The following is a 24,360-nucleotide window of genomic DNA, read 5'->3' as shown; positions in this document are numbered from 1 at the left end:
CTAAGGTGTGGCAGGCACTTGGCTAATATCACCTTGTTCAGGCCTCACCTCAATCTGGCAGCAGAAAGGCACAAAGCAGCTGCCAAGAACTGAGAGGAGGCGGGGCGCGGTGGCTCCCGCCTGTAATCCCAGCACTTTGGGAGGCTGTGGCGGGCAGATTTTCTGAAGCTCAGGAGTTCCAGACCAGCCTGGGCAACATGGTGAAACCCCGTCTCTACTAAAAATACAAAAAATTAGCTGGGCGTGGTGGTGCATGCCTGTAATCCCAGCTACTCGGGCAGCTGAGGCAGGGAAATCGCTGGCGCCCAGGAGGCAGAGGCTGCAGTGAGCTGAGATCGTGCCACTGCACTCCAGCCCGGGTGACAGAGCGAGATTCTGTCTCCAAAAAAAACCCCAAAACAAAAAAAGAACCGAGAGGAGCAGAGCGAGACTCTGTCTCCAAAAAAAAACCCCAAAACAAAAAAAGAACCGAGAGGAGAGGTAGCAGAGAGGCGATTAGTCAGCCAGGTGCAAACTCTTAACTCCACCTCACTATATATATATACACACACACATATATATTTTTTTATTCTCTTTTTTTGAGACAGAGTCTTGCTCTGTCACCCAGGCTGGAGTGCAGCAGCACGCTCTCAGCTCACTGCAAACTCCACCTCCCAGGTTGAAGCGATTCTCCTGCCTCAGCCTCCCAAGTAGCTGGGATTACAGGTGCCCGCCACCACACACGGCTATGGGTTTTTTTTTGTATTTTCAGTAGAGACAGCGTTTTGCCATGTTGGCCAGGCTGGTCTCGAACTCCTGACCTTAGGTGATATGCCTGCCTCGGCCACTCAAAGTGCTGGGATTACAGGCGCGAGCCACCACGCCCAGCTAATTTTGTATTTTAAGTAGAGACGGGGTGTCTCCATGTTGGCCAGGCTCGTCTCCAACTCCTAACATCAGGTGATCTGCCTGCCTCAGCCTCCCAAAGTGCTGGGATTACAGGTGTGCGCCATTGCGCCCAGCCACCTTACAGTCTTACAAGTTGTGTTATGTGTTACCACAAGCAAGTTCTGTGCCTCAGTCTTTCCATCTGTAAAATGAGACTCATCATGTAAAGCACCTTGGAGACTGCTGGCCACGTAGGAAGCCTCTTTGTAACCTAGCGTTCCCGCCTAGGAGGGCCTTACTGGCAGCTGGTGTTCTCCCGCTGTGCTCTCTGCACCTTCTGAGAGATCAGCAGGGACCGGCTCCAGGATTAGGCTGGGTTTGGAGTCCAGATGCCCAGCGGACAGAAATGTGTAGGAGTCTGGGTTGCAGCTGCACAGACAACACACTAACTTTATTCACACTGGTACAAAAGTAGATTTTTCTAGAAATGTTCTCTTGCACCAGAAGGAGAGAGGTTGAGCAGCACATGGTGGGAGGGTTGTGGGTGGAGGCTGGGCATGAGGCCAGGGAGGGCAGAGCGCCCAACTGTGAGTCAAGGAGGCAGGCCTGGGGCTGAGAAGCAAGGGGAGCCAGGTGTGGCGACCCTCCACCCTTTTCTTCCACATTGGAGCATAGAGGGGCACACATAGATGTTGGGGGAGCTCCCAGAAACACAGGAGAGCCACAGGAGAGCCAGGCCAGGGAATGTGGGCAGGAGAAGGCTCTGGGTAGAATTGCTGCCCACGTCCTTTCTTCTCCTGGCTGCAGCACCCCCATGGGATGCCCCAGGCTCTGGGATGCCCCGGGCTCTGGCATGCGTGAGGCTGGGCAGGCGTGCCCCTTCTGGCTTCCCCTTCCTGACTCTTCTAGAAGGGCTGAGCATGCCCAAGAGGTGGCCGGTGGGGCAGTGAGGAGTGGGTACACAGAGATGCGCACACAGGCAAAGAGGGACAGAGGCTGGGCTGCCTGCCAAGGGGCCCCAGGGTCTCACTGGGGCAGGGCCTTGAGGATGGCATTCACCTCCTCCGCCACGGCTGTCAGGGCAAATTCAAACTGGTCCTGGGAAAGGGCAGTGGCAGGATGGTCACGGAGAGGCCTTACCTCTGCTCTGCCCTCAGAGTGGGGGGTTTTCAGTGGGGGTGTGGGGCCCTGGGCAGGTCCCCTGGGAGGAGGGGAGTCCTCCTGGAGGAGGTACAGAGGCAGGTGGGAGAGGTTGGCAGCTGCTACTTTCCCTGGGGTGGCGAGGAAGTGGGTGCTAGGGAAGGGTGGCAGCTGGGGTTGGGGCAGGAAGGCAAGGTCACCTTAGAGCGGACAAGGCCAGGCCGCTGGTCACGGACATGCTCCAGGGTGGCAGCGATGTCAATCTCCTTCACTCCTGGAGATGGAGGCGGGGATGGGACTGCTCAGGGGGCGTCCAGAGGAGGACAGGACCCAGAAAACCTGGGGCCTCCTGGAGGCGAAGAGCTTTGGAGGGCTGGGCAGAGCCTAGAGGTTGACAACCTGCTCCTTCTGAGCTCCCAGGACCCTGTGTGCTGGGGAGCCTCTAAAAAGGGCCTGGGGGCTGTGGGCACCATGGGGAAGCTCCCTACCTTTTGCCATGCGGTTCAGGACCATGTCGATGAGGATGTAGGTGCCGGTCCTCCCCGCACCATCACTGAAACAGGAGTTAGTGACAGGTTAAGCTTGCGATGCAGCAGAAAGGAGGAGGGATGGAGGAGGCCTGAAGGCCTGGGGGAGGGGAGGACACTGGGTGACCCTTTGGGTTGGCTTGGAGAGGGAGGGAGTGAGCCGAGGATGAAGGAAAGCTCATAGCACCTGCACGCTGGGACTTGGGCCTTGAGAGGGGAGTCTGTGACTTGTGGGTGTCACTTGGGCAATAGGACAACCAAAGAGGACAGCCATGGCTCAGCCCTGAAGCATAGGCAACAGGAGGGAACTGGATGGGCCTCTGTAGCCTTCAGCAAACTTTTTGTGTATAGGGGGCCAATGGTCAATATCTTTCAACTTTGTGGGCCACATACAGTTTGTGTCACATACTTTTCTTCTTTTTTCTTCACCCATTTAAAAACGTGAATGCCATTCTTAGGTCTTGGCCATGAAAAACAGGTGGTGTACTGGATTTGGCCCATGCCTGGTTTGCTAGCACCAAGGGGACAGGCAGGCAATGTGCACAGGAGACCACACAGGGAGTCGGACCAGAGAGAGGGGCCTCCTCTCCACCCACCTGCAGTGCACGATGATGGGGCAGGAGCGGCCCCGGTAGCACTTGTTCACCTTCCTGCAACAAGAAATGGGTGTGAGGGCCAGTGGGCACCAGCAGAGAGGGAAAGGGAAGCCGAAACACATGGCATGGGCCTCTCTTTCTTCCTTTTCTCCCCACCTGCCGGGGGCAGAGGGGGAAGATGGTCGGAGAAAGGAGCCAGGGCTGGAGGCAAAGAACCAGAGCTGGTGTGGGTGGCATTGGACTCGCCTTGCAAGCTAGGTGCCCAAGCTATGTGCCTGGAACAACTGATTTAACCTCTTTGAGCCTCAGTTTTCTTACCTGTAAAATGGAGGATAGGAAGAATAACCTCCTTAGGGTTCTTACAGTGATCACATGAGATAACCCATGTAAAGAGCTAAGTGCCAGGTCTGGCACACAATAGGTGCTCAATACATAGTAGCAACTATTAATGATAATACATCATCATATTAAGAGCTGCCTCTGCCCAAGTCCAAGGGAATAGGCTTTCTGGTGACTTCAAGGGTATCCATCTTGCTACATCGTTGCTCTGCCCCTCTGCTATCCTCTATGACCACCCAGGCTGTTCTCCTCCCGACTCAGACTCCAGTGGTCCTTAACAGTTGTGACATCAGGCTGCCCTGGGCATAGCATTCCCCGGGCCAGGGGAAGACAACCCCAACCTCTCAACTCGGGACATTGTGCTACTGTCTATCTCCCTGGAGCAGTCTCACTTCAGCACAGGCATTCTGTGGCCACATTACATTCAGACTTGGGGTCCACTTAGACCTCAGACCTTTCTCTGCTGCTCCTGACCACGTCTCAGTGAGGAGTAGGGGGCTTCTCCATCTCTCAGTGAACCCATCTAACCTGCCCTTGTCCTTTATGACCTTTCTGCTTTGGGAGTCACCTGCATACTCTGATATCCCTGCAAGCCAGAACTAGGGAAGATCTTCTTAGGGGCTGTCAGATTGAAGTTTGGAACTTTGCAGTCCTTCAGCTATGGGACTAGGTGACTTAGAATGGCTTTATAGGAGTCCACATGGTTTTCTAGCTCGTTGGCTGTTCTGTCAGAGGGCTGGGGTAGAAAAGTAGTCACAGTAGTTGTTTTTGTTCATTTAATAATGATAATAGGCAGCATCTAGAGTTCACTGAGCCCTTGCTATGTGTCAGGCACTTATGCTAGATTTTACATACTTCATCAAATCTTGCAACAACCCTCTAAAGCAGGGGTCCCCAATCCCTGGTCCATGGACCGGCGTCAGTCTGCGGCCTGCTGGGAACCGAGCCGCATAGCAGAAGGCCAGTGGTGGGCAAGTGAGTATTACCGCTTGAGCTCTGCCTCCTGTTAGATCAGCCATTGCAGTAGATTATCATAGGAGTACGAACCCCATAGTGAACGGCACATGTGAGGGATCTAGGCTGCGAGCTCCTTATGAGAATCTAATGCCTGATGATCTGAGGGGGAACAGTTTCATCCCCAAACCACCCCCTCTCCCAGCCATGGAAAAATTGTCTTCCACAAAACCAGTCCCTGGTGCCAAAAAGGTGGGGGACCTCTGCTCTAAAGCATGTGTCATCATCCTCATCTCACAGGTAGGGGCATGGAGGGAGGCCAAGGAGCTTGCTCAGGGTCACTTTCTTAGGGTCTCTTTTATTAATTTGTTTTCCTTCTGGGGGGGCTTGACTGAACTGCATTTATTTTTTCTGTTTTTGTTTTTTTTTGAGAGGGAGTCTGGCTCTGTTGCCCAAGCGGGAGTGTGGTGGCACAGTCTCGGTTCACTGCAACCTCTGCCTCCCAGGTTTAGGAGATTCTCCTGCCTCAGCCTCCTGAGTAGCTGGGAATACAGGCGCTTGCCACCATGCCTGGCTAATTTTTGTATTTTTAGCAGAACGGGGTTTCACCATGTTGGCCAGTCTGGTCTTGAACTCCTGACCTCAAGTGATCCACCCACCTCGGCCTCCCAAAGTGCTGGGATTACAGGCGTGAGCCACCGCGCCTGGCCCCGAACTACATTTATTAAGCAACAATTTATTTGTTCTGGATGTCTAATGCCAACTGAGTTTACATAATTCCAGCCTAAAGCAATCTTTTAGCTTATCTGTGCAGCTTTAAAACAGATCCATGCACTAGTTCTATCATGATTTTTTAAATGTGGAAAAAAGGAAATAGCTCTGATACCCTGGCACTGCTTCAAGATGCCTATGTCTCAGGCCTCAGGGACCCCAGTTAGAAACTGCTGTCCAGAGGTTCAGAAACTATACCCACGTCACCACCCCCAGCTCTGCTCCTCTGTCCAGTACCTAGAGCCATCAGACCAGCTTGACAAGGGACAGAGAACTAGAAGGGTGCAGTGCGGGTGGGCCCCCGCCCTTGGTGGCAGGCTTCCCAAGTACCTGTCTGGGGCTGGGAAAGGCAGGGGACGCTGGAGGGCTGACTTGTCTTGGTGTCATTGTTGGAAAAGGGTAAGCCCCTCAGGTAGCCCCTGTCTAGTCCCCACCTGCTCCACTGAGCCCCCCAGAATCCAGAGATCCTCCCACACTCCTTTTGACAATCTTTGCCTCTTCCCTGTCCCCCTTGCTCCCAGCTCGGGGTGGTCCCCGGGCCACATGTCCTGTCTGTCCATGCAGCAGCCACACCTGCCAATGATCACTTTTGTGACTATGCAACTGGAGTGAGAATACTAGCTGCAGATCACAAAAATGACACTGGCAGCTGTGAGGGAGAGAGAGAAAGAGGGAAGAAGGGAGGGGGAAGGACAGAGACAGAAAAGACACGCAGGGGGAGGGAGAGGGAGAGACGGACAGAGCGGCAGAGAGAAACTGGCAGACAGGGGAAGGAGGTGGAGAAAAACAGGGGAGAGGGGCAGAGAGGGAGAAATGGAGAGAGAAGGAAAGGGTGAGGCAGAGACAGAGTGAGACAGAGATGGGGAGAGAGAAGAGGAAGAAAGAGCAAAGTAAAAAGAATGAAAGCCACATAAATAAAAAAAGAGAGGCGGAGAGACGGAGAGGGATGAAGGAGGGATGAAGAAGAGGGATGGAGGGAGACGGGCAGGCGGGAGTGAGAGACGGAGAGGGCAGCGAGGCAGCGCAGTGCAGGGCCTGGAGACAGTGGGGCAGGAGGGACCAGGAAGGAGACAGGAAGCAGGGACCCCGGAGAGGGAGGGGAACCAGAAAGCGAAAGGCCCTCTGGAGGAAGCAGGTGGAGGAGAAGGAGCCAGTCCCGGGAGCGTGAGAGAGAGGGAGCGGAGCACCAGCGGCCGGCGCGGAGCTGGCTCACGCGGGTGGTGGAGGCGCGGGGACAGGCACAGCCGGAGCCTCAGGCCTGGTTTTAGGGGTGGGAGCGTGGGGTCTGGAGGGGGCGGCCAGAAGTCAGAGGCCGAGGCTCCAGGCCCGACCCGGGGCTCCAGGCGGAGCTGGCGGGCGGACCTCGACTCCGCCCCCGCCCAGGCGGCCCCTCCAGGCGGGGGCGCCCGCGCTCACCTGCGGAAGTCCAGCAGGGGCCGCGTGGAGGCCGGTGTGCCCTCTGCCGGCCAGCTGAGGAAGTGGAACTGCGTGAGCGTGCGCGTCTCCAGGGTCTGCACGTTCTTCAGGTAGAAGCTCCGCACCAGAAAGTCCTCGCACCAGATGTGCTCCGACACCAGGTTCACCTGCCCGGCAGGGGCCCAGACCTGAGCGCCGCGGGCTGCCCCAGTCCCCGTGTTTGCGCGCGCGCTCCTCGCAACCTTCTCGGTCTCTCCAACCACCCCCCGGCCTCCCAGGACGATTCAAATGATAAGTTCCAGCGGTCCCAGGAACCCTGGCTACCTGTCACTTATCTACTGCTTAAGACCACTGGTAGCTTTTCCACCCAGACACAACTATTGTTGTGAGCCTCTCGAGGTCGGAGTTTCTCCTCCCTCTTCCTCGCAGGGTCTACCAGAGTGTCGGTGCTACGCATGCCATAAACTTGGATGAAATTCTGTAATACTCTTATTGGATTTTTTTCATTAACCACCAGCAGGACCAATGAAAGGCTTTTTAAAAAGCCGTCATGTGCTTATTTGGTGGGGAAAAAAATTACTATTCAGGCTCATCTGGTGATGAGAAGCTTCTGTTGTGTTCTTAAAGTCTTTTGTCTTAGTGGGGGCTCACATTCTCCCATTTGTCTGAAATCTTTCTCTTTCCCCTGCTTGGCCTCTGCCCAGTTCCCCCTCCTTCTCCACCCCTCCGCCTAGTCTCTCTCCGAATGAAAAAGTTTGTTTCTCTTTTACATTAGTAACATATATAATGGATATTTCTTTCTTTGCTTTGGCCACCAGGAAACTCAGAGCTAAATTAGGCTCAATTAACGTAAGTCTTAATCTCAGTATTTGGGTATACTTATCTTCCCTGTCTAATATACACTTAGCTGTTAGCTTCTTACCTCGGTTTTGGTGGTTTTATAGTTTCATTTCTGTGCCTTTATCATAAGTCTCTATGAATGTTTTTTGACTCTAGACAGGATACACACACACACACAATGTATATATGTGAATATATGTGTATGCATATATGTGTTTATATATATTCACATATGTATGAATCATGAGCAGGGCCAATAAAAGGCTTTTTAAAAAGACTGTTGAGTGCTCATTTGGTGAAGACAAAGTTACGAAAAGGCCATCATCTACTCTCCCCACATCCATTGTCCCCTTGCTGTGGGGCCCTGCTGACCTCATATACATGATAGAGGGAGGCACCCTCATCTGGCCAGTAGCGGTCACACTGCTTGACACCATCCTCCACCAGCGGGGTCAGCATGACGATGACGGTGCAGCCGCTCTCCCACACCATCTAGGGACAGAGACCCAGGTGAGCTCCACTCTAACCTCCCTGGGACCTGGCTGGCCACAAGGACCCCAGAGAAGCCCTCCCTTTAAGAGCCCACCTGCCAGAAGTCTGCAATGGTATGGGACAGCGGGCCCTGCGTGGCTATGTAGGCTGGCATCCGAGGGTCATGCTCAATCTGGAGGCAGGAAAGATACACCATGAGCCAGTGTGGGAAATGCCACTATGGACAGGCGTGGTCAAAGCAAGTGGGTCAGGGTCTAAGAAGGCTGGCAATTCCCCCTTTCCTTGCTAGGATATCAGGCCCCACCACTCCAGGGGGTTGGCGGGGTGGGAGGTGACCATGGGGAAATGGAGTGCCTAGGGCCCATTGATGGGGCAGAGGTGGGGGCTGGAGTCAGGGCCACTCACAATGGGGCTGGCATTGATGTAATCGCTCCGAGAAGGACTGCTCTCCACTTTCAGTTTTATGCGGGCATGGTCATCTGTACAGACCCGACACCCCACCCCAGATGGCCCTCTGGTCATTGGCGTCGCGGGACCTCTGCCACAGCCTGAGCCAGAAGCCCAACCCCTTACCCCAAGCCCTCCAGAGCTCACAGCAGAGAGAGGGCTGGGCCAGGTTGACCAGTAGGGTTCACTCACAGGGCAGGAAGTCAGGATGCCGGTTCTTTTTGATGTTGCCCTCCCCCTGCGCGGTGGCACAGGTGTTTGGCTCTGCTTGGTAGGCACAGAGGGCCTGCCACTCCTTGGCCAGGCGGTCCCGGTTCCTCAGGTGATCCTCCATGTATGCCTGTGGGGGCACCATGGTCTGGCTCTGGCCCACACAGCCAGCCTGGCCTCTCTCACCATCCCATTCCTTCACCCACTCTGGGCTCAGGCCCTGTCCTGACCAGAATCATGTGTCCCGTGGAGATGTCCATGTTGGCTTGGGCAGGCTCCTCGCACCAGGACGGAGTGCTGCTGTGGGAGCTGGGGCTGGCCTGGGCTGCGTCGCTGAACTGGGAGGACACACTGCTCACCCGCGAAGGCTCCGGCGGACCCTCTGCCCGGTTGAACAAGGACTTTGTGGCCATGTGCTGGCGGCACAGGTCCTGTGGAGGAAGAATCAGGTGAGGTCCAAGAGTCCCCTGAAACTTTTCAGCAGGGCCCTGGGTTCAGCTCTGGGCTTCCAGGCTTGTCCTTGACTGATTTTCAGTGAAACTCAGCTCCTCTAGGGTAGGGACTTCTGCCTGGCCCTGATCCTTTTCAGGGTTGTTCTGCTTGGGTGGTGCTTATGTCAACCTCAGACGTGACAGAGTGGAATCGCAGAACCCCAGAAGCACAGCACCAAGAAGAACCTTAGGCACTGTATGCTCCCAGTTCCCATGTGTTCATCAAGGCCCATACCATACTCCCTCCCACCGGGACTTCTCCAGCCCCCACTGGACCTTCCCAGGGATGAGGGCTCACTCCCCATTCAGTTCCTACCCTTACTCCACACAAGACCCAGACTCCCAAGCCCCTTGCATTTCTTCTGCTCAACCAGCTTCTGGGGCTGCACACCTGGTACTCAAAGGTAGTGTCACCATGGGCCCCCTCAGGCCCCAGGGCTGCCAGGCGCTCCTTGTCCCGCTGCCGCGCATGCTGCCGCACACACAGAGCCACAGCCAAAGCCACCAGCAGCCCAGCCACACCTGCCAGAGCCACCAGAGTGAGCAGCACTGAGCGCATGGGAGAGGTGCTGTGCGCGATTCGGGGAAGGACTGAAGCTGCCTCCTCCCTCTGTGGGAACAAGGCTAGAATCAAGGGAGGCAGAGGCACGGGGAGATTTCAGAGCTGCTCCTCACCCTGGTCCCATGTCACACCCCTTGCTAGGACATCTCCTGGGGCAAAGCTGGGAGAGTAGGGGTATGCTGGTACAGCCAGATGGACTCTCAATCCCCATCGGATCAACTCAACTACAGTGCAGTGCCAGAGGCCCCCACCAGGAGTGTTTGCATTTAAAAACGGACAGAGAACCCTAGGAATTGAATTGTAGAATGTGAGGCATCCATGTTGGACGCAGAGGACAAAGATATTTTGAGTATAGGCCGGGCGTGGTGGCTCACGCCTGTAATCTCAGCATTTTGCGGGGGGCCAAGGTGGGCGGATCACCTGAGGTCGGGAGTTCGAGACTAGCCTGGCCAACATAGTGAAACCCCATCTCTACTAAAAATACAAGAAAAAATTTAGCCGGGCTTGGTGGCGGGTGCCTGTAATCCCAGCTACTTGGGAGGCTGAGGCAGGAGAATCTCTTGAACCTGGGAGGTGGAGGTTGCAGTGAGCCGAGATCCAGCCATTGCACTCCAACCTTGACGACAAGAGTGAAACTCTGTCTCAGACAAACAAACAAAACATATTTTGAATATAATGTCCTTTCTGTGCAAGGTGTTCCCTTGGAATTTGGAGACTTCGCTCCAGCAGGCTCTCAGGCCTTTTTACTGCATACGGCTGGTCCTGCAGGGAGGGACAACTGCGCCTTCTGCTGGTCAGAAATAGAACTGCGGGGGGAGGGGCTGCTTGAGCGAAGGCCGCGCCCACCCAGCCGGGCCTAGGGACACATGAGGTTTCAGCTCCAGTTCTCCCCTCTGGTTTGCCTCCAGCTCTTGTGGACAATATCAGCCCTCGGGGCCTTTGATTCTCCAGTTAGCGCATACCTGTCCCACTCCTGTCTGCAAGATTTGGAGCCCTGTCCGTGCTTCCAGTTCAGACTTCACCAGCCCTGCAGGGAGGACAAAGGTCAAGCTCGCTCCAGCCCCATGTGGTCTCCGTCCTCTGTCTTGCTCTGCCAAGCGGCAGGCAGGGCCCATGTGGGCTGGGAACATTTCAAGGGGGCATCAGCCACAGGCCTGGATATATCCACTCAGGAATGGGGCTGGGGCCAAGCCTGGGATTGAGGTCGCAGAGATATTTACCTGCTTGTTGGGTCACATCAGCCAAAGACAAGTTCTGCTCATTGTGCCGGATGCGGAAGGTGAGGGCTGGTCCCACCACACTGCCAGATAGGAGCTATGTTACTGCCTTCTCCATCCAGACTGCAGCCCTCTCCCCATTAGAGCATGGGGCTGGAGCAGATCCCGCATGCCCTACAGGGGCGTCTGAGGCAAGGAAGATGCTGGATGGGGCCAGCAACAGGCTGGGTGTGGCTGGACCTTCAACACAACTGGGAGCATCCCTGAGCTCAGAGCTTGTCTGCCCTTCTTCCCCCAAGCCCCTCCAGCCACCTCCTTGCTCAAGCTGCTTTCTAGATCTTGGCCACTGCCCCAGCAAGATGCCAGCCCCACCTGATGTTGATGAAGCTGCCCGAGGACATGTGCACATGCTCAGCCAGGATCTCCAGCAGCTTCACTCCTGCAGCCAGGCTCAGGGGCCTGGAGACGGGAGAAGGCAGAAGAAGGAAAGTGGGGCAACCCTCTCAGTCATTTTCTTAAAGCAGGCCACGCCAGGGGTGCAGAGCAGCCCTCCAATTCCCTGTCCCTGCACATCTGCACGTTTTGCTCTCTGCTTCCAGCCAGGCAGGCCAGCCCAACTCCCAGCCGACCAGAAGGCTTCCCAGGATGCAGCCCTTACTTCTGGTCAGTGACGATGTAGCCATATTCCTCTGCTGCTGGTCGGGCTGAGGGCTGTCCTGCCACTGTGGGCTGGCTTTGGCCCAGTGAGCTTTTCTTCTCTAGCAGGACAGATGTGGCAGCGGGTCTGGCAGCTTCAGGAGGCTCAGAGGGGACAGGGCTTGGCACCTGCTGAACTTCACTGGAGGTGGGGCTGGCAGTGGGGTGTCCAGGCATGAGGGGTGTGCGGGCTGGAGGCTCTGCTGTGTCTCTGCTCTCCACTGGCCTCTCCATTGTCTGTTTAGAAGAGGGTGGAGGTGTGGCCTCTGGACAGTGCTGGGGGAACGGGTACCCTGGACTCAGAGCTCTCCACAGTGGAGCTCAGGACCTGCTTTTCGCTTTCTACCCCCAGGGACCACTGCAGTGCTGGATATAGAGAGGACACCAGAGCATCTGAGACAAGTAAGTGGACGCATGAATGAATAAAAGATTGAATGATTGAAAATGGTCTGTACTAATCCACAGAATGGGGCTGGAAAACCCCTGCAGCAAGAGAAGCTGGGGTGAGGGCAAAAGACAAACAGGCAGGCAATGGTTTCTAGACTTTTGTTTAGCTACAAAGTCTTAGAAATCCAACACATGAAACAGAAAGAAGCAGATCTCCTCCAGCTACAGAAGCTCAGGGAGGGCTCCCTGCTCGAAACTTCCCTCCCCCCCAGGATGATCTGAAACGATTGCAGTGAAAAGAGGAATGAATTAAGAATTTGGTTTTCTAGCCCCAGTTCTACCATCAACTTGATGGGAGACCTTAGGCAATAACTTGTGGTCTCTGGGCCTTGGTTTCCCCCCAAAATGAGGGGCGGGAGGATACAGATTCTGGGTCCTGAATTTGAGATTTAGGTTTGGCGAGGGGGCGTGCTGCCATGGAGTGATTATGAGTCAAGGAGGTGCCGGGGACTCACTTTCTTGATATCAGCTCCAACATTTACAGCCCCTCCTGCAAGACAGGAAAAACGAGAATCTGGAAAAATGGCTGTGGCCAAGGTCTACACAACACAAGTGGGAGGAAGGGCCAGAGACCCTGAACTTGGTACATTTGCTGTGGTCTTCATCTCAGTCAGTGACCATGACCCTGTTACTGTCTCATCCTAAGCCTGGCCTCATTCCTCTTTGCTTCCTCCTCCCAATTTATTGTTTTATTAACTCCTCCCTCTGCCATTGGCCATCTCTCTCAAAGCTACTCTTTGTTCAATTATTTCTCTACACATCAATTACTGGTTTCTCCTTAGCACTGGCTATGCCTGTTTTTAAGCCTTCATTCTCACCAACTCATCCTTCTCGATGCCTCCTTTTTCCTGCTCACACCCTCTGTTGGCTGCTTTTTCCATTACTTCCACCCTCTAGTCTTTCCTGATCTAACTCCTAAGCTCACCACCCTACCCCCTTGCTCCCTGCCTTGCTGGCAATGACCCTGTGTCTCAAAGGAACTCTCTCCCCTGAAGCCTGACTTTACCCCTCCAGGCTACTCCAAGTGGTCTTGAGGCAGGGCAAGCGGCCTCCATGGAGCTGGGAGATGGTGGTCCCTCCCTCTGCCTGGACACTTACCCAGATTTCTTCCTGCACCCTTGGGCAGTAGCTGCAGCAGGGTCAGGAGTGTGGAGAGCTGCTCAGGGGTCAGCTGACGCAGCTCTACCCCATAGCCCGCCAGCACAGCAGCCAGCCTCTGCAGAGCCGCATCTGCTGAAAGTCAGACACAGAGCTCAGGGCTGATTGTGCGGTGAACTTGTGGGATGCTGATGAGTGAGTGAGGATGGGAGGGGACTAGCGTATTAAGAGACTCTTTCTAAACACCAGGACACCAAGGGGTACTCTCCCTTTCCCAGCCCTTGTCCACACTTTGGGGGAAAGGTCTTCCTGGGACCCAGATCAAACTTCAGGACATTTTGACTCTCCACTGGAAAGAGTCACGTCAACTCCACTCCCCACAGTGTCCCCACCACTTTCCTAGTGCCTGGCACAGAACAGCTTGTCAGTAGACATTCCTTAAGTGTATGAATGAATTTAAGGACAAGTTAACAAATGCATGGATTGTCAGGGAAGGGCCCAACTATGGTTCCCCCAAAGCAGCCCTCACAGGGAGGTGGATGCTGAGGACCTTGTTACCTGGCTGCACTGCTGGCGAAGCAGGCTTCTCTCCATGACCCCCTAGTTCTTCCTCCTCATAGCCTTCTGGGGAGTCCTCTGCCTGGCTGCTGCCCCCTTGTTCTGGCAGCCTTGGCACCCTGGCCCTGCTGGGTGCTGGCAACTCCTGGGCCAGATAGAGGAGCCCAGAGTCCTGAAAAAGCTGGGCAGGTGAAGGCCCTGGAAGGTCCCCATAGGAGTGGCCAGGGTGGTCCCCAAATATGCCCTTGGAGGCAGTTCTGCTGAAGAGGGCAGGGGCTTCAGCCTTGGGCAGGGGGCCGACACTGACCATCCCTGGGGAGCCCTCTGAGACACGGGAGCCATCACGGGAGCCAAACTGTGAAAAACCAGAAATCTGGGTAAGAGCAGAAGTCCGGGCTGAGAGACTGCGGTCAGGGTGGGACCAGAGTCAAGGGCTTACCTGGTGGAACAGGTAGGGCTGCAGCAAGGCAGGTTCGTAACTCAGGGCAGGGTGGGGAGGCTGTGGGGGCAGCAGCAGGTGTTCCAAGAGAGGGGGAAGCAGCTCAGCCTGCAGAGGGGACAGAGAGGAGCTGGCCCCAGCTCCACCTCTGCCCACTGGTGGTTGCGGAAGTCGATGCTGGGAAGCAGGGGCGGAGCCAGTGGGGATGTCCTGTAAAAGCAGCTCCCCAGCAGGACCAGGTCTCCTGGGTGCCAAGCCAGACCTGTAGAGGAAAGCAAAGTGTGTGTGTTGGAGCCGGGAGAAGGGCATAGAGAACCTGCAAGGCAGAACTAGTCAGGTCCAGGCAGGCTCAGCAGTTAAGAGCAGGCCTGACCTCTTTAGAAACTGGGTGACCTCAGAGGAAGAGAGATGGGCTGGGTGGGCATGGGGAGGGACCAGAGGGCCAAGCTGAGGGCAGAGGTATCTGCCTCCCTAGCAGGCATGGCTGGGTCTCTGAAACAGCTGCAAAGGCTGGGTAATCATGAGGCTGGGGATGGAGAAGGGGCAAACAGGAGCAGGGGAAGGCAGCCAGGAATTTCTCTAGATGAACTGTGGCTGCAGTTGTCCCCACTGCCCCGTGTGCCATGTCCCCACACCTGGCTCTCCAAGTGTATGTCCAAATATTCGGGACTGCTCCTCCACCCCACATCACTATGCCATCTTCATCCTGGTATTCACCATCTAAGCTCCGTAAACCTCATTTACTTTCTCTGCTTTGCAGAGTCTGGATGATGTCTTTAGAGGCCCTAACCACAAAAAGATGATGGTGGCTACTGTCATATAGAAATTCACATAATAATGAAACAGAATATTGAACAACTTCAGTCCAACACAATTCTAATTTCTCCCATGATGACTACGTTGATGCTTCTTTTCAAGTATCCAAAGTAAAAGTTTTTCAAAACATTTAAAAAATGCCCCTGTTTTTCTGGATCCCTAGAGATGAGCTCAGCTCCTGTTGGCCATGTGAGCATGTCAGAGAGTGACCATTCCTGCACCTCTTTACCTGTGTCCCAGCATGCTGGCCTCAGTGCCCACTTCCTTCTCCTTCCCTGCATCCATTAGGACAACCACAGACTCACCAGCCTCACCATTGCTAGAGTTGTCAAGAAACGCTGCCTACCTGTCCCTTGGACGGGGCTCTGGGGGGCGAAGCCTGGGAATGCGCTCCATCTCCTGAGAGATCACATACTGGGTGAGGTCATCATGCCAGGACAATCCTGTCAGGAAAAAGGATAGCGTAAGTTGGTTCAGGAGTCTGGGGATCCAGTAATGGAGACCACTGGGGATCAGAACTGTACCCTCTGCCCTGCAGCTCGTGGCGTTTGTCAGAGTAGAGGGACAAACTCAGTGGGTGATCTGAGCTATCCTCTTCCCACCCTCAGGTACCGCTATTGGAGCCAGATCGCCTGGGTTTGAATTCTGCCTTTACTACTGATGTAACCTTGGGCAAGTTGCTGAACCTCTCCAAGCCTCAATTCCCTCATCTATAAAACGGGGATTTATACCTCCTAGGATTGTTATTATCATTAAAATAACACATATAAATATCAAACAGTTAGAATAGTGCCTGTCATGTAGTGAACTTTTAACAAATGCTATTACCATAATTATTATTACTATTGTTATTATTCTTTGTGTTGACCCTGAACCTCAACTTTCTCTGTAAAGTGGAAACGATACATATTTCAGGAGGCTGTTGTGAAGATCAAGGGTGATCAGGGAAATCAAAGTGCTTAGAAAACTCTAAAGCACAATCCACATGTTTTAAACATGTATAATCATCTTCAGTGTTGTCATCATCATCACCATCATCATTATCATCATCATCTTATTCATAGACAGCTCTCCTGTTTGACTCTTTCCCCAGAAATCTCTGCTGTCAGGAGTTATTCTAAAGGAATAATTTCCCACTTTTTACCCTCATTTTTTTCTTCTCTGGTTCTGGATTTAAAATCTGTGCTGCTCTTAACTTGTATTCTGGTATCTACCAACATCCACACCTGCCTCCTTGCTTATTCACATTAGATGAGCTGTCTGTGTTCCTATTTAAAGCCAGTTCCTCTGAGCTCTAGATTTCATTCCCTTTCACCTACTCAGGAATATTCTCCTTGCAATTCTCTCCTCTTTCCTACGTAATTTCCTTTGTTCTCTACTGAATTATTCACATTATTCCCATGCAAACAATATGCAATTTCTTCCATCTTAAGAAAAATACTGCTTGATCCCACGTTCTTCTCTAGCGATCACTCCATTTCTTTGCAGCAAGACTTCTAGAAAAAGTTGTCTGTACTGACTGTATCCAATTCCTCTCTTTCCATTCCCTCTTAATCCACTTTATTCAGAATTTTATTCCCAACTATTCTACCAAAGCTGCTGTCATCAGGATCACCAGTGACGTCTGCATGTCCAAATCTGGTGGTCATTTCTCATATCTTATTTTACTTATCCCATAATCATCATTTGACACTGTTGGTCACTCCTCCTCGTTGGTACACTTTCTCTTGGCTTCTGGAACAATGAACACTGTTGTTTTTATTCCTACTCCACTGGCTTCTCCTTCTCAGTCTCCCTGAGAGGAAGTTGATGGTTCCTCTTTTTCTCCTGGTCCTCATTTTTTTTTTTTTTTTTGAGATGGAGAGTCTCACTCTGTCACCTAGGCTGGAGTGCAGTGGTGCAATCTCAGCTCACCGCAACCTCTGCCTCCCGGGTTCAAGTGATTCTCCTGCCCCAGCCTCCTGAGTAGCTGGGATTACAGGCACTTGCCACCATGCCTGGCTAATTTTTGTATTTTTTTTTTTTTTTTTTTTGAGACGGAGTCTCGCTCTGTCACCCAGGCTGGAGTGCAGTGGCCGGATCTCAGCTCACTGCAAGCTCCGCCTCCCGGGTTCACGCCATTCTCCTACCTCAGCCTCCCGAGTAACTGGGACTACAGGCGCCTGCCACCTCGCCCGGCTAGTTTTTTTGTATTTTTTTTAGTAGAGACGGGGTTTCACCATGTTAGCCAGGATGGTCTTGATCTCCTGACCTCATGATCCGCCCATCTCGGCCTCCCAAAGTGCTGGGATTACAGGCTTGAGCCACCGCGCCCGGCCCAATTTTTGTATTTTTAGTAGAGACAGGGTTTCACCATGTTAGTCAGGCTGGTCTTGAACTCCTGACTTCGTGATCTGCCTGCCCCAGCCTCCTAAAGTGTTGGGATTACAGGTGTGAGCCACCACACCCAGCCTGGTCCTTTTAATGTAAGAATTATCTAGGACTTGATCCTTGGTCTTCTTCATAGACACTCAATCTTTTGGTTATCTCATCCACCTCATGGGTTTAATTACCATTTATATACCAAAGAATTCCAAATTTATATCTACAGTTGAGACTTCTGTCTCTCAGAATCCAGTCTCATGTACACAACTTCCCACTTCACTTGAGTAGACATCTTAAACTCAACATATTCAAAGCTGAACACCCCCACAAAGTTGATCCATTTGCAAGTTTCCACATTATAATTAGTGACATCTCCACTGATTCAGTTATTCAGTAAATAAAACCTTTGACTCCTGGCTGGGCGTGGTGGCTCACGCCTGTAATCCCAGTACTTTGGGAGGCCCAGGCAGATGGATCATTTCAGGTTAGGAGCTCAAGACCAGCCTGGACAACACAGTGAAGCCCTGTCTCTACTAAAAATACAAAAATTAGCCAGGCATCATGGTGCGCACCTGTAATGTCAGCTACTTGGGAGGCTGAGGCAGGAGAATCACTTGAACCTGGGAGGTGGAGGTTGCAGTGAGCCAAGATCACATCACTGCACTCCAGCCTGGGTGACACAGCAAGACTCTGTCTCAAACAACAACAACAACAACCAAAAAACAAAAAAAAACCAAAAAATCTTTGACTCCTCTCTTTATAACCATATCCAATATTTCACGAAATAATGCTGACTACCTTAAAAATAAATGTGGAATTCTGTCATCCTTCATTCCTTCCCTGCAATCACCCTGGCCTAATCCATATTCATCTCTTATCTGAGTTATTGTAGTTTTTGTTTGTTTGTTTGTTTTAGTAAAGTGAAAGCAGTTTATTAGAGAAGTGAAGAAACAAAAGAATGGCACTCCATAGACAGAGCAACCTATTGTGGCTGTTTTTAGTGGTCCCCCTCACCAACTCTTGACTCCATCTATTCTAGTCTCACTACAGCAGCAAAAGTGATGCTTGTAAAGTGTAAATCAGATCATGCGCCCCTATGCTCCAAATCTTGTAATGGTTTCCTTCTTTACTCAGAGTAAAGCCAATGTCCATACATTGCCCTATGAGGCCCTAAAGTGATCCACATCCCTTCCCCCATTACCTACCTGACTGGACCTTCTACTCTTCCTCTCCATCACTCCTCTACAGTCCCCTGGCCTGCAAGGTGTTCTTCAGAATTGTGCTTTTGTCCTAGCTGTTTAGTCTGCCTGAAATACTCTTCCACTAGATAACCTTCTGACAAACTCCCCTACCTCCTTAAAAAGTCTGTTCAGATTTCATAGTCTCAATAATGTCCACCTTGACCACCTGATTTCCTGATTTAATACTGTAGCTTTCTACCTCACCATTTTTATCCCTTTATCCTGCTGTGATATTCTATGCTATTTATCATCTTCTAAGACACTATGTATTTTCTAACTTTTATAATGTGTTCCCTCCCCTTATCCCCCAAACACAAACTCCGGTAAGCAGAGATCTTTGTTTTATTCCCTGACACATTCCAAATACCTAAAACTATGCCTGCTACATAGTCAGTACTCAATAAATACTTGTTGAATGAGGAATTGGGTGAGTGGAATATTATCCTGGCTGAGGATTCCAGAGTTCTTGGCTCTGCCAGGGAGAGGAACTGGTCCTAAGGAGATGGAAGCTGGCCTTTTCCAGTGACTTCTTCTAGAAGCCTCCTTTGGGCTTCTCCAGAGAGTCCATATGTGAATAGCCCATCTCTAGGGTTCCACCTCTCACTCCAGCAAGATCTGGGAAGATGAGGCTCCAGCAGTGGGGGTGATAAGAATATTCCTTGTAGAAAAATCTTCTTCCCCACTCATAACTAACCAAGTTCCAATCTCTGTCCTCCAGTGCACCCAGACCTTACCTTGAGACATGAGTTGTCGGAGTACACCTTGTAAGCGTTGGAGAACTGGGGAGGTGACTTGCAAAAGGGGCCGGGCCTGCCCCACTCCCACCTGGCACTGCCCAAACAAGCCATCTAAGGGCACAAAAGTGGTGTCAGCAGGGGGCTTGAGTAAGAGGCCTTCTAAAGTCCAGGTTGCAAATGAACAGTACTCTCTTCACCTCCTCCCCTACCTCTCCTCTTCCAGGCAAGTCTTCCTTCTTCTCAAGCCCAGTAGCCCTCTTCCTTTCTGGGCCTTCTCTCCCCTTCTAGTTTTTTATTACCCCTCTCCCCACCCCCCACATCTTGTGAGTTCTATGCTTGGGCCTCACTTACCCTGAATACAGACTTCCAGGTGAGAGCAGAGCCTGCGGTCAAATAGACAGCCTGTAGAGGAACAGGTGAGCAGAGGCTCAGACACCCACACACAGAGAATGGGCAGATGGGTGGACAGGCTGGGAAAGGGAGAAGCAGATGCAATTTATTCTTTCATTCTAAAGAAGGCCTTAAGCTGGGAGGAGAGTAGGAATCAGGCCTGAAATTCTTAAAAGGAAGCATGAGATCTAGTTTTGGATTTTAAGAATTTGTGAGTCTGTATCCTTAAAAGCCTGTTTGCTTAACTGAGTGATGGGGAAGAAACCTTCCAGCTGCAGGGAGAGAGACTCATAGAATTACCGTAGGAGAGGTTTTGGCCAAGTTCTGAAAGGGGAATTTCCTTCCCAAATATCCAAAAGCATCCTATAATGGCCTGGAACTCAGAAGAGGTGGAAACCCTAGCACACTTAGTCGGGGGAAAGAGGGTATGGGTGGGGCTGGGGAAGGTGCCTCTTAGGCAGCTCTTCCCGCGCTGTCCCGAGCCGCTGGCGCTGTCCGCGGTGCTGAAGCTCTGAATCTGGCGCCGCCAAGGGCTCGCCTGGAGGCGGTTACCAGAGAGGAAGGGGTCACAAAGCGAGGACTGTCCACCAGACCTGAGCCCTCTGTTCTATTCTGCCAACCCACAGCGTCACAGGAAGTACTCTGCCTCTCGGGCCTCCAAGCCCGGGTGGGGAAAGAGGGCGCCAGGCGGCGAGGCTGCGCCCCTTCCCCCACGCGCCGTCCTCCTACCCCCACCCCCCGCCCGTGAGTCAGCGCTGACTGTCTCTGTCCGCACAGATGTGAGTCAGCACCAGGCCTGGCTGTGGGGAGGGGGACAGGAGAGGACCCTCCCCTCTTCATCCTCTTCTGCCCCCTCCCCGTGCTGTCCCCCGTTACAGGAGATCAGATCGCTGCAATCAGCCTTTCTAGGCTTACGGAGAAACCCTGGTCTCTCTCTCGGCGCAGCTGGGACTCTATGCCTGCGGCCCAGGCTTCCACTGCCCAGAGATCACCGTTCCCTCATCCTCCCCGCCACGTCCCCGCCCCCTCCTCTTCCCATTCCTCAGCGCCTGTCACCGCCTCCCAGGCGCCTCGGAGCAACTGGCTTCTCCTGTGGTCTCGCAGCCGGTCTCTAAGTCCCTCTGCCCACATGCACCCCGCGTCCTTCTCCCCAACCTGCAATTTTCCCCTGAGCCCAATTCTCTTAGGTCCCGCCCCCGTATTCCCAGCCCCACCTCCAGGCCTACGCCCCTTTCCTCCCAGATGCCCTCTCACCTTCCTCATCTCGCATGCCTCCCCCAACCCATATTCTACCCGAGCTTCATGACATTTCGCCCCCACCCCCACCGAGTTTCGCTCCAGGCCCCAAGCGGCTCCCCGTCCCCCACCACCCGCCAGCCCAAGTTTCCTCCTGACCGTGGGCACTAACGGCGCTGCAGCCCCCCGGGCGGCTGCTCAGCAGCAGGAGGCAGAGGAGCAGCCGGAGACCCCCGGATCCCCCGAGACTCCCAGGCCGCCGCGGGCGCCGCATCCTTCCGAGCTCCGGGCGCTCGCTGCCGGGCCGGAGCCGCAGCGACGCTGGCGGGAGCCTGCCGGAGGGGCCGAGGCGGGGCCTGCCGCTCCCCACCTCCCTACGAGGCGGGGTCTACATGCCCCTCTCGCTGCAACGCGGCCAACCGCAGGCGGGTGCTGACGACACCTCCACCCCCGACTCGTAAGCTAATTTGCGTCACATATGGCGTAAGAGCCCTGTCGGAGCGGGGGACCTACCCAGCCCATCCCTCCTCCGTCAAATAGTAGGCGCTTCGCTAGAATTCCCACTTGGCCCCACCCCTTTTTGACCTGTAGCCCTCTTCTAGGACCACCTCTGTCTCCCCGCCCCAGGGTGGGCGAAAAGGGTCAAGTTAAGTGGGGGGCCAGGAAAGATAGGTGGGTCCAGAATGATAAACCCGAAGACGAGAAGCAGAAAAGTGGGTAGAATAAGTACTCTTACTCACCGTCATTGGTGGTACTGGTCTCTTCCTTAAGAAGAAATGGTTAGGTGTGCCTAGATTCCAGTTCTAGCAGGGCATCTACTAAGGGTATGACCTTGGGCACCTTGTTTAAATTGTCTGCGTCCAAGTTTCCTGATCTGCAAAGTGGAGGTACTAATAGTACCTGCCTCACACGATGATTGTGAAGATTTCATTAGTTACACTAATGTGGATCACTTAGAAGGATGACTGGACTGGTACATACTCCATGCTCCATACATATTAGCTTTCATCATTAGCTTTTTTAATTTTTTATTGAGATGGAGTCTTGCTCTTTGGCCAGGCTGGAGTGCACTGGTGTGATCTTGGCTCACGGCAACCTCCACCTTCTAGATTCAAGCCGTACTCCTGCCTCAGCCTCCGTAATAGCTGGGATTACAGGCACAGGGCGCTTTGCCTGGCTAATTTTTGCATTTTTAGTAGAGATAGGATTTCACCTTGTTGGCCAGATGGTGTTGAACTCTTGACCTCAGGTGATCCAACAGCCTCCGCCTCCCAAAATGCTGGGATTACAGGTGTGAGCCACCGGGCCTAGCCTCATCATCAGCTTTGACTCTCCTTTCTCTCCCGCTGTGCCACCTCAATCAATCATTTCATGGTTTTTGCCTGCAAAATACATCTCCCATCAGTCCACTTCTGTCCATCCTCACTACCTGAACTAAAACACTGTGCTCTTTCACCACAACCACTGCAACAATCAGCTAACTGCTCTTTTGCTTCCACTCTAGACATCCAATAAGTAGCGGAGTGAGCTTCTTAAGTTCAAGTTTGATCTCCTTCCTCTCTTGCTTTCCAGTAAAATAAAATAAAATAAAATAAAATAAAAAAAGGACAGAAATGCATATTGAATAGCTACACACTCATCATCCACACTTATTGATGTTTTACCATATTTGCTTCTTTTTAGTATTTAAACATGAGTGATAGACATCATGACATTTCTCTTCTAAATATTTCATTATGCATCTCCAAGAAATAGGGACATTTTCCTGCATAACCTAAGTGCCGTTACAACACCTAAAAAATTTACAATAATTCCTTAATATCATTTAATGCTCAGTTCATATCCAAATTTCTCAGATTTTTTCCCCCAAATGTCTTTTCTGTTCAGGTGTTTTGTTCAAAATAACAGTCAATTAAAGACAATCACTGCCTTTGTTATGTTTCTTAATTCTCTGTAAATTAGCATAGACACCATTTCCTGTCTCCCCTCCCCCATTTTTGACATCGTCATGTTGATAGACTAGGTCAATTTTTCTTTAGAAGTCTTCTGGGTTTATCTAATTGTTCTTCATGTTGTATTTCCCTATATTTCTCCAGTGTATAACCTGTATATCACCTGTATTTCCTGTAAACTAGAAGTTGTATATGAAGTCTTGATTGTACCAAATTAAAGAATTTTAAAGCAAAATGCCTCTCATTGCATCGTTTCAGGAAGTACATGATGTCTGATTGTTCTATTAGTGATGTTAAAATTGATCACTGATTTAAGGTAGAGACAGCCAGATCTCTGCATGTAAAGCTGTGTTTTTCTAATGTGACCAGCATGTGATCCTTGGATGATACTTTGGCACTGTGAGACTATATAGTTCCTCATCAACTTTTCATCTAATGGCTTCACTATTCATTGGTGATCCATCCTTTATTAAATGATTTCATTAGAGGTTGCAAAATGGAGAGTTTTATAATCCTATCATTCCATTCACATTTATCGCTTATTTTATTTTGTAAAGAAGGGCTTTCTCTCATCAACTGGGTTTAGTTTACACTAAAAGGCAACTCCAACTGGAAAGGTAACATACATTCTTAGTTTTTTCTCTTTACCTTTTTGCAAAATAATGAGTCGGTGTAGTGTTGTGACCTCTAACAGTGACTAATACATTTTAAAACATTTATTTACTTATTTAGAGTCAGGGTCTCACTCTATCACCCAGTCTGGAGTGCAGTGGCAAGATCATAGCTCACTGCAGCCTTCAACTCCTGGGCTCAAGCAATCCTTCTGCCTCAGCCTCCTGAGTAGCCACCACCATGAACCACCATGTCTGGCTAATTAATTAATTAATTTTTTTTTTTTTGTAGAGGCCAGGCACAATGGCTCATGCCTGTGATCCCAGGACTTTGGCAGGCCAAGGCAGAAGGATCACTTGAGCCCAGGAGATTGAGACCAGCCTGGGCAACATGACAAAACCTTGTCTCTACAAAAATTAGCTGGGCATGGTAACACGTACCTGTAGTCTCAGCCAGGTGTGGTGGCTTATGCCTGTAATCCCAGCTACTCGGGAGGCTGAGGTAGAAGAATCGTTTGAACCTGAGAGGTGGGATTGCAGTGAGATTCCATCTCAAAAAAAAAAAAAAATTGTATCCATTTTTCTGCTGATGGACATTTGGGTTGTTTCAGGTTTGGTATTATTACATATAATTTTTTTTTTTTTTTTTTTTAGACAAAGTCTCGCTCTGTCACCCAGGCTGGAGTACAGTGGCACAATCTTGGCTGACTGCAACCTCTCCCTCCCAGGTTTAAGTGATTCTCCTGCCTCAGCCTCCTGAGTAGCTGGGATTACAGGTGCAACCACGCCTGGCTAATTTTTGTATTTTTAGTAGAGACAGGGTTTCATCATATTGGTCAAGTTGGTCTCTAACTCCTGACCTTGTGATCCTCCTGCCCTGGCCTCCCAAAGTGCTGGGATTACAGG

General features: G+C 51.9%; 1 protein-coding gene across 5 annotated transcripts; it reads right to left on the bottom strand.

Annotated features, from left to right (window-relative positions):
• Nucleotides 1-1,290: 1,290 nt before the first annotated feature.
• PTPRN (protein tyrosine phosphatase receptor type N) lies at nucleotides 1,291-21,416 on the bottom strand. 5 transcript variants are annotated; one of them, XM_033230131.1, is made up of 23 exons: nucleotides 21,051-21,416; nucleotides 19,617-19,667; nucleotides 19,263-19,376; nucleotides 15,270-15,366; nucleotides 14,108-14,369; nucleotides 13,669-14,023; nucleotides 13,111-13,245; nucleotides 12,468-12,502; nucleotides 11,528-11,841; nucleotides 11,242-11,328; nucleotides 10,873-10,952; nucleotides 10,615-10,679; nucleotides 9,482-9,700; nucleotides 8,830-9,030; nucleotides 8,582-8,729; nucleotides 8,348-8,421; nucleotides 8,037-8,114; nucleotides 7,823-7,942; nucleotides 6,611-6,777; nucleotides 3,131-3,184; nucleotides 2,496-2,560; nucleotides 2,208-2,281; nucleotides 1,291-1,965 (listed from the first exon to the last, which is right to left on the bottom strand). In XM_033230131.1, exons 1-23 carry the CDS (start codon nucleotides 21,163-21,165, stop codon nucleotides 1,894-1,896), a joined length of 2,982 nt encoding a protein of 993 aa, XP_033086022.1. In that variant the 5' UTR covers nucleotides 21,166-21,416; the 3' UTR covers nucleotides 1,291-1,893. The 5 variants fall into 5 exon arrangements, with proteins under 5 accessions (XP_033086022.1, XP_033086024.1, XP_033086023.1 ...); XM_033230133.1 differs by having other exon boundaries at nucleotides 11,528-11,802; XM_033230132.1 differs by having other exon boundaries at nucleotides 13,111-13,242.
• Nucleotides 21,417-24,360: the final 2,944 nt, after the last annotated feature.

The sequence above is a fragment of the Trachypithecus francoisi genome, unplaced genomic scaffold (genome assembly GCF_009764315.1).
Source record: "Trachypithecus francoisi isolate TF-2019V2 unplaced genomic scaffold, Tfra_2.0 Lachesis_group13, whole genome shotgun sequence".
In the NCBI taxonomy this organism is placed as follows: domain Eukaryota; kingdom Metazoa; phylum Chordata; class Mammalia; order Primates; family Cercopithecidae; genus Trachypithecus; species Trachypithecus francoisi.
Note: the sequence above shows the minus strand (reverse complement) of the source record. Positions and strands in the feature narration are given on the sequence as shown.

Bases quoted from the DNA above. Each gene is read 5' to 3' on its own strand.
- PTPRN (XM_033230131.1), bottom strand. From the start codon at position 21,165: ATGCGGCGCCCGCGGCGGCCTGGGAGTCTCGGGGGATCCGGGGGTCTC. The intron at 13,246-13,668 runs GTAACAAGGTCC...TCTGACTTTCAG, and splicing joins TTCGCCAGCAGTGCAGCCAG to CAGATGCGGCTCTGCAGAGG. The intron at 1,966-2,207 runs GTGACCTTGCCT...GCCCTTTCCCAG, and splicing joins CTGGCCTTGTCCGCTCTAAG to GACCAGTTTGAATTTGCCCT.